This window comes from Triticum urartu, chromosome 3, assembly GCF_003073215.2.
Source record: "Triticum urartu cultivar G1812 chromosome 3, Tu2.1, whole genome shotgun sequence".
NCBI lineage: Eukaryota > Viridiplantae > Streptophyta > Magnoliopsida > Poales > Poaceae > Triticum > Triticum urartu.
This window is the reverse complement of record NC_053024.1, coordinates 688,803,306-688,812,448: the sequence shown is the minus strand read 5'-3', so window position 1 is coordinate 688,812,448 and position 9,143 is coordinate 688,803,306. Positions and strand designations below refer to the sequence as shown.

General features: G+C 47.3%; 1 protein-coding gene across 1 annotated transcript; it reads right to left on the bottom strand.

The window, feature by feature from the left end:
- Positions 1 to 6,514: 6,514 nt before the first annotated feature.
- Positions 6,515 to 8,848, bottom strand: LOC125549165. The gene is made up of 2 exons (XM_048712639.1): positions 8,764 to 8,848; positions 6,515 to 8,260 (listed from the first exon to the last, which is right to left on the bottom strand). Exon 2 carries the CDS (start codon positions 8,232 to 8,234, stop codon positions 6,942 to 6,944), a length of 1,293 nt encoding a protein of 430 aa, XP_048568596.1. The 5' UTR covers positions 8,235 to 8,260; positions 8,764 to 8,848; the 3' UTR covers positions 6,515 to 6,941.
- Positions 8,849 to 9,143: the final 295 nt, after the last annotated feature.

The window sequence follows — 9,143 nt, the reverse complement described above, 5'->3', positions numbered from 1 at the left end:
TGCTGCAGATTGATTCTGAAAATCCAATGCCATAACCCCCCTGCAAAAAATGGGAAGGACATTACGGTATCTTTCCCTTTTTTTTCTTCGGCGAACACGATATTCTTCCATTGCGTATGAAAAACCATTGCAACATTTTTTCTCCCCATGTGTTATCAGACAAAAAGTAACGTTGCAACATTTTAAAAAACACTCCACCGTTAAATTTCTAGTATAGTATCACTCCCAATGCATCGTTTATTGGCACCATGGAAAACATATGAGCTCGAGTGTGATGATAATCTGGTATCACGGAGGACACTACAGTGTTCTATAGATTATATGCTCATGAGGCTGGGTTCTCTGGGTTTTTTTTCTCCCAAAAATACCAAGTTCTATTATAAAAGTTCATCGAAAGTACAAAGCACAACAAACAAAAATAAAGATTACATCGAGTTCCTCGTACCTCCGAATGACCACTACCGCTGGCAGAATGTGCCGTTGATGCGCTGATGTAGCTGCTCCCATACCATAGCCGACATGACCTTGTCGATGACAATCGAGAAGTCTTTTGTGCACGTGCACCTAAGGACAAACACTCTGCAGTTGTAGTCGTCATCATTCAACCCTTGAATCTATTTGAAGTGCTTGACCCCAGACCTCGCCATCGCGCATGCACGGTGAGAAACCCTACCCTCGGCGGCCAAAAGGGATTGACAGAAATCTACTTCAGAGCTTTGTCGACTCCGATCTGGTTGACGAACTCGAGTAGGATCGAAGCCTGAAATACCAACTCGAAGATGAAGTGCGGCCATCCGTCCGAGCGTCGCCCCTGTGAGAACTAAAAAGCCTAACCTATACTACTAGCCGCAGCGGAGGCATCAGGAATCCCCTTCGAGCCACAAACCACTGGAGCGGCAGGCTAAGGGGAGAAAAATCCATGGGCTGGTCGGTGAAGCTTGGAGGCGTGAGGGGAAGGAAAATAATTGAAGAGGACATGTTCATTGGGTTGGGCTCTCAGTTCAGACATGGAGTCATGAACACCACACAAAAAAATGAACTTGTTGTATCGATGTGGAAGGGGTGTAGATGTACGTTAAGAATGATCTATAATTTTTAAAGAAATGAGACAATGTGGATTGCAACAAAATTAAATGATGAACTTTTTTGCAGGGAAAAATGATGAATCAATTGTGAAACAAAACATGGTAATTAAAAGGTGTGTAAGATGCAGCTTATAGATATTGAGAAATTCAAAAACAAAGGATGGACGCATGTTTGTATACTGGATAGCTAGTGAGCAATTATTTCGAGAAATTGCAGAAATTGGAACATGAGAACTTATTTGCACGCTATTGCTAGACAGTGGGCGTTTCTAACATGGATGTTCTGCATATCATACATATGTTGAGCTTCTAATCCTGGAGCTCAGCCATTTAAGAATCAGTATTCTAACAGCTGTGGAACTGCTCTCATTCCTGGTTGTGTTCTTATCTGTTTATTAGGAACAATTATTTAATTTTGAGAACATTTTTATGAATCGGTGAACACTTTTTTGAATCGATTAGCAGTTTTTGAAATCCAGGATTTTTTTTTTGAAATTCGCACTCATTTTTTGAATTTTTGAATATCTTTTTTCAAATTCATGAACATTTTTTTGAATTGGCATACATTTTTTGAATACATGCACAGTTTTTGAAATTTGGGAACAATTTTTGGTTATCCCAAAGCTTTTTTGGATGGATATTTTTTTGCATACCAATAAGAATGTTTTGAAATTAATGAACAATTTTTGAATTTTCGAACATTTTTAAAATTTATAATTTCTTTTGACATTTGTGAACATTTTTTTGAACCAACAAACAATTTCGAAAATTCTACTTTTATTAAACCATGTACTTTAAGTTAGAGCTTCAGCTCTCGTTTAATTCTTCACTTTGTCCAGATCTTCAGAAATGATATAAAATGGTGCCCTATTTTCAGCAAGCTAAAAACATTGTTGCATGGTGACTGGTGTATGACTGCTAACTTCAGTGGTCTAGTTTACTTTCTCCAGCACTCACCCATTCTTGAGAGGTTTACGCTTCAACTAGATCTTTTCCTTTGAGGTATAAAATTTTCTATTTATGATGTCTTATCTTTGAAATTCCATATACTGTTGATTCATTGAAGTAAAATATTTTGTTTGCAACAGGAATGTTACATTAAAAAAGCGAGTGAAATCTACAAGCCAAAAGAACAATTTTTGGTGTCAAAACATCTCAAGGCAGTTGAAATCAATTATGTTAAACAAGATGAAGATGAAAGGATTCACCAAGTATTAAACGTCCTTGCTTACCATGGAGTACATCCGGAACTGGTAAACATTGAAAGGAAGCCTTTTACTCACCGTAAGTAGCTATTACCACATCTTTTTGTACTCTGGATGTGTGACGGTTGTTGAAATTATATTATTATCCTAGCTGGGGAAATCATAAAATAATATTGAAATTTAGAAAAGTAGACTTGAACCGTTTGCTGACGTTGCAAATGAAATAAAAAATCGCCCAAACTTATTCAAGTGAAAATGTTAACCTTGGCAAGAGCAAAATTACACGCACCAGTTTTACATCATTTGGCCTGTCAATGCCACTTGGCACCGCATAATACCTGGTTGAAGATGCTCTAACTTCTGGCTGGTTTCATGTTAATAGCACGTCCTTCCAGCATTATCATAATCCGATCAAGTGGTATGTTGATTCAATCATCCAAGTGAATGTGCAGTTGTTGCTGCACTTCAGTGGCACTCGCTAATTTGCTGTACCTTAACTTGTTATATCAGCTTGAACTTTCATGTACTCATTGTGTCTTCTGTTGTTTCCATAGGATTCAGTTATGTATATAACCAGTAGTTTGGATCGTCTACCATCACTTCTCTATTCAAACTCGCATGTCCCTGCATGTTTCACAATCTCATGCCAGCCCATGTCTCGATCACATGAAGTATGAGCTGCTGCTGAATTCTGTTATGTGACTTGTTTGGATGCTTTGTGGAAATTCGCAAAAAAGGGATGCTGTTTAGACAGGTTTAAACTTGGCCAATTGCGTGCCAGTTACACTCTTGCTCGTTTGCTTAACTTGGTCAGCTTCAGGCCTGCATGGACCTACTGAAGGCTTACGTTTTATTTAAATGTCTCTGGTACAACTTACTCCCTCTGTCCCATAATATAAGAGTGTTTTTTACACTACACTAATGTCAAAAACGCTCTTATATTATGAGACGGAGGTATGTAATATCTAATATTCTTCTTTTTTTGCGAATAGTAATATCTAATATTCTGTGTATCCTGTTTTATCATGTACTTTCATGACACCTGGAAGATTGTTTTAGTTACTTGTGGTGATTGTTTGTGTTCCCTGCATATCTTTGGGAGGGAAGCTTTTCTTGTTCCTGACTGATGCTCGGCGGCATATCTCAGGTGAATAGTAGTACCAGGTTAAAACACTAATCTACCCGAGGTGGAATGTAGTTTTCATTGTCCAAATGCCCAGCTTTATAGCATCTCTAGCATTATTTTTGTTTTTAATGAACATAAGAAAATGAGAATTTATAACTTGAAGCAGAAGTGTTTCAAAAAAAGTAAAACCATGAGATGCATCAGTAGGCATCGGTGAAGCATCTCGGGATGTTTCAATGGACAGAACATGAGGAACCAGATCCAAATCTCTTTTGCTTCACTAGTAGAAAACAGGGCATCAGTCCCGGTTCCAGAGAGCCTTTAGTCCTGGTTCCAGCTTGCTTCCAATAATCGTACAAAGCTACTTTGCTTGACCTAGTTTTTTGGGACGAAATCGCATATTTGCGGTACGAACCTTGTGTTTGAGTGGGCTGATTTATTTTTTATCAATTTTGTACAATTTTAATCCACAACAAAATCATGGCTGATCAGCTGGTGCCATTTCTGAACAATCAGTTTGTGTTTATTTTGTGGAGTAGAGCCCTGAGAACTGCATTCGGCCACTGAAATAACATTGCCGAAAAAGGCTTTCGCCCCGCTTTATATATAAAGCACCGATCACAACAAGCACCCAGTACAAACACACGCCACTGCAACACACGCACACACACAAGACATGATACATAGACGCTGAGCGCAGCAACACCACCCCTAGCACTACCACTACGAAGAGATGAAGCTACATATGACGGACCATGTGCTCCAAGGCGGCGCCTTCAGGAAGGGTACGACACCGGAGCACCGCCACCGCCCGATCCAAGGATCAGAATTTCCCCTGGAGCCGCATGATGGGCAAGGAGAGCCGCGACGACGCCTTCAAGAAGGGAACGATCTCCGCCGTCGCCGGTCCGTCCGAAGATAGAGCAGGTTTTCACCTCGGCCAACACTCACCGCCACCGAACGCCACACCCCGGCAACCACGCCGCCCACACGACCATGATGACCGGGCAGCACCAAGGCACGGGCTTTGCCCAAGAGCACCGCGCCACCACCACCAGGGCCGCCGCCCCGGCATCCAAGACCTTGACACCACCTCACCCGAGACCCGCCGCAACCCCAACTAAAGAGACGAGCGGAAAGGTCCCACCTTTTGCACCCCTGGGCGACCCCCATCGCCGAGACCCGATAGGTCGGCCAGAACTGGCATCCATCCGCCCGTCCTGCTGCCCCGTGTGCGAGGCGAGCTTGGTCCTGCAGCACCGAAAAGGGGACAAGGTCAGTCCTGCTGCACCGTGCGCGAGATGAGCTCAGTCCTACTGCATCGTGCGCGAGACGAGCTCGGTCCTGCAGCATCGGGCGCGAGATGAGCGGTAGACCGCAACTAGGAGAGGACCAACCCTTTCATGGGAGTAACGCCCGGGCGACGAGGAGATGGGGCGAAGGCCGAGACGGCCCGAACACAGATGAGCCGACGCCGGAGAAGCCGGCCGCCGCCGCGGGCAGATCCGTCAACCACCGTGAAGCCGCCATGACACCGGGAGAGTACCACCGTCGGACCTCCCCACGCCGCGGCCCACGGCCGAAGCAGCGGCCACGCCCGGCCGCTACCCTACCCGCGTCGCCCGGCGAGCTCCAAGCGCCGGAGCCGCCGGACACGCACCACCGATACCACGCGCCGCCGGCAGGCCCCCAATGCCAGATCCGGCCGGATCCAGCAAGAGACCAGCCGCACGCACACACACCCCGCGTCTCCACGCCCTGGCCAGGTCCAGCCGGTGCCCAGCCACCTCGCCGGAGAGGAAGAACCCCGGCTGCACCACCACCACCTTAGAAGGGGCCGCCGGTCGCCCCTGCAGCCGCCAACCGCCAGCACCCGCCGAATCTAGGCAGGGGGCTCCAGATCCGCCGCCAGCACACCCCTGAGCCTCCAGAGCCCCACGAGGAGGGGGGAGGAGGAGAGGAAGCGACGCTGGCAGGTCACCAGGGAGCGAGGCGGAGGAGGGAAGCCGGAGCAGAGGCAAGCCGGCGCCCGATGCCACCGAGCAGGGGAGGCCGCCCCGCGACGTCCGCCACCCGCGCGAGGGAGAGAGCCGCCCCGCCGCCGCCTACACCACGCGGCCTTTGGCCGGCGACGCCACCAGCGGCGGCGAGGGAGGGGGGAAGGGGCGGAGGGACGGGGGCGGCGGCGCTAGGGTTCCCTCCCAGGGGTGCCCGCGGGAGCGCCTCGGGAGGGGAGGGGGGAATCCGGGGAAATTCTGAAATAACATTAGAACCAGGTATCTAGGTAATGCCGCATATATAGAACAATCTCCTGACAGAATGGTTTTCACTGTTGTTTTTATACTGTACAAAGGGCCACTGCCATCAGCAGGAATGTTCAGCCAAGTGAATTATTCAGATAACATTGTAGGCCATTGTATTATTACTAGTGGTGCATATGGCCAACAAGCTTCATCCTCAACAGCTCTGTCTCACAGTATGATCCAATCAACACATGCATGACACAGTATGCATCTAATAGCAAAACACCTGCATGCCCGGCAAAAGCATGTAAACAGCTAAACCTATAAAACCCATCTAGAAACAACAACTACAAACTCCGTCATTAATTCTTAGCAGAACACACATATTAGTTTGTAAGGGCAATTGTGGTACAAATTGTATTTCTCGAGAAATCCAATAAAGAACAAATTACAAAAGCTAGTACATAGGATGACATGTAGCCACCAGAAAGCATCACAAAAATTAGATGAAACATTACATGCATACCTGATACCTTATTATAAGCCTTGCCGCAACATACAACAGTTCTACAGACCACCGGTAAGCAAATCTAAAACGAGGAGGCACAGCATATATTCAATGATTCAGCTGCAGGGCTAAATACAATAAATGTGGGTTGAGCCAACATTATCTACAACAGAAATTAAGAACCACATTGCACACAAGATAACATCGAGCTAAACATTGGACCATTGGGTACATATCAGCATGTCAAGGCATAACCAGCATGACAACCAGTTTCTTGGCCGGAGCAAGTCAAGGCATAACCGGCATGACAAAGCATAAGACCAGAGAGAAAACAGGAACCCATGGACTCAATCATCCAATTTATCAGAGGTGCCTTAAAGCCCTTCCTGGCCGCAAGATACAGTAGTTCCACAAACCGCTGGTAAGCATATTATACAGAACAATGAGGCATGCCACATTTTCAAAGATTATACAGAACAATGAGGCATGCCACATTTTCAAAGATTCAGTTGCAGAGCAAAATACATAAAAAGGGGGAAAGGTCTAGCTGACGTTATCTACTGCAGAAATTAAGAACCACATTGCACACAAGATAGCATATGGCTAAACAGGGGAGGACATAATGTAGTAGACAGTAGTTCCATCATAGAAGATACAGCCTAGATTCAATCCGTTTCTTGCCCGGAACAAATCAACGCTTAACCAAAGTAACAAAACAGGAACCCTTTCTTAGCAATGCATACCATAGGCCAGATCATCCAGTTTATCAGCACCTCATGTGATCTGATGTAAGGACAGTTCAGAATCCCGGATGTTGATGGTGTAGCTTGACAGAAGCTGGATGATTGTAAAAGGACGGTCGCCGACGAGGACAAACTGCTTGTCCTGCTTCACAAAATCAACGGCTTCCGAGATGCTCTCTACTTTCTCGTCCTTGATGTTGCATTTCCGGATACGAGCATACAAACCCAGTTGTTCAGTGTAGTAAACACAGTTTGCCTCGATCAATGGGAACATATCAGTATCCACAGCTATGCACCTATGATGACCAAGGAAGATGGCATGGTTGCCGATGCTCTTCAAATGCAAAAGCACGCCATTCTTGGCTTCGTACCTGAAAATCTGGACGAGTTGTCCCTTGATGGTGGCCAGCAGTTGTCCACCAAAATCCATTAGGAAACACTTGGTGTCGTCTGCAAGCCCCATATCAGGAGGATCACCAGAAAAGAACTTCAACGGGTCAACATGGAGCGACTTCATCACATCGCAGATCTTGCCAATCGCATTCACAGCAGCTGTTTCGGCTGATTCCAAGCTTCCGGCTGGTAGCCACCAAAGGCCGGCCAAATCACCTTCGACCGCCCTCCGAAACAGACCATAGAGTGAAATCTCAAAGTCTTCGGTGCGGATACTGTGAGGACTGGCTGTGTATATCTTGCAAAATGACTTGGAGAGCAAGGTGAGCATGGGCGAAGCAAACTCAAAGCAGAGCGAACAGGTGACCTTCACCTCAGGCGGCACGGGCACGGTGAAAGGGATGACGCCACCAGTGAGAGGGTTGAAGACACGAGCAGCATGAGGGGGCCCCCTATCGGCCAGGACGAAGAAGCCGTCGAGAGTGGTGGTGACAATATAGTAGTCGGAGAGCAGCGGGAGCTCCCTGTGAAGGATTCGGCCGGTGGCGGTGTTTACCAAGAGGCGGTGAGTCCCACTCTGAAAGACCTCGTCAAGGATGATCCATCGGCGCGGAAGGAACCGGTAGTCCAAAATGTTGTCCTTGGGGTCGTCGGTGGCGGAACGCCAGCTGTGGCAGACGGCGCGGAAGTCCATGTAGCAGTCAATGTCATTGGTGGCGAGGAAGGAGTCGGCGATGCGGCGGACTATGTCGAGCTGGAGCGCGGACCAGTCGGCAGTCGCCGTGGCCGGAAGGACGGCGGAGGTTCCCAGACAACTGGGGTTCTTCTTTTGCCTCTTACAAGGCGGGAGAACTTCAGCCGGTGCGGCTGCCATTGCTGCACGCTGAAGTTGCTGCTTCGCTTGACTCTGGATCTCAAGGACGGAGTCCATTGCAGAATCTAATAACCTAATCCTCCCTGCAAAAGGGACAAAGGACACAAGTTGTAAGAATCACAGCAGTTGATTAAGAAGAGATGAGCAAACGAGAAACGAACAAAAGTATGAAGCAAAGCAAGCAGCAGCACAAGCATCAAGCAAATCAAGCAGATCCTCATATCTACACTACACTGCATCCCCTCTGCTCTCTCATGCAGCAGGCAATCCTTTCTGCTCTCCCAAACAGAGATCCATCTTCTTCCCCAATCCTCCATACAAATAGCAGCAGCATCTGCCCCCAATCCGCCGTCCTCTCCCCATCTCCTTCGCCGCCGGAGTTGCTCCCTTCTATTCCAGATCGGGGGTGGCAGAGCAAGCGGCGGCCCTCCTTCGCTCGGCAACTCGTCGACCGCCAGTCCACCCTCCTGGCCGTGACCGAGCGAGGGCAACCACATCGCGTCCCGCGGAGTCTAGGCGACGGCGCGGCCCAGGCTAACCCTAGCGGCGGCGCAGCAGAGAGGGAGGGAGGGGAGAAGAGACAAACCTTGTGGGCGGCGCGCTAGTCGCTCGGCGATTTGTCTCTTCCAAAGGAAGGAGGTTCGCCAATTTGGCACGCACAGGGGATGGTGTCCTTTTAAGCGTCTCCAATATAGACGACGTAGATTTATAAAAATACTCCCTCCTTTTCACTTAAAGCATCTCTAGCCGACCCTATAAAAAGAATAAGGCGAGCTCGAATGAAGAGGTAACATTGTCTCCTTTTTCTTAGTGAAGAGAAACATGTGCTAGTTTTTTTGCATAAATTATCCTATCTTTTCAATCATGTAATGTTGATATTTACGTGGTCTGTAAGTGAATCTTTATTTTATTAATGAGACAACCTGTATAATTCCGACGAGTATACGGGTTCGGTCCGTTTTTCTG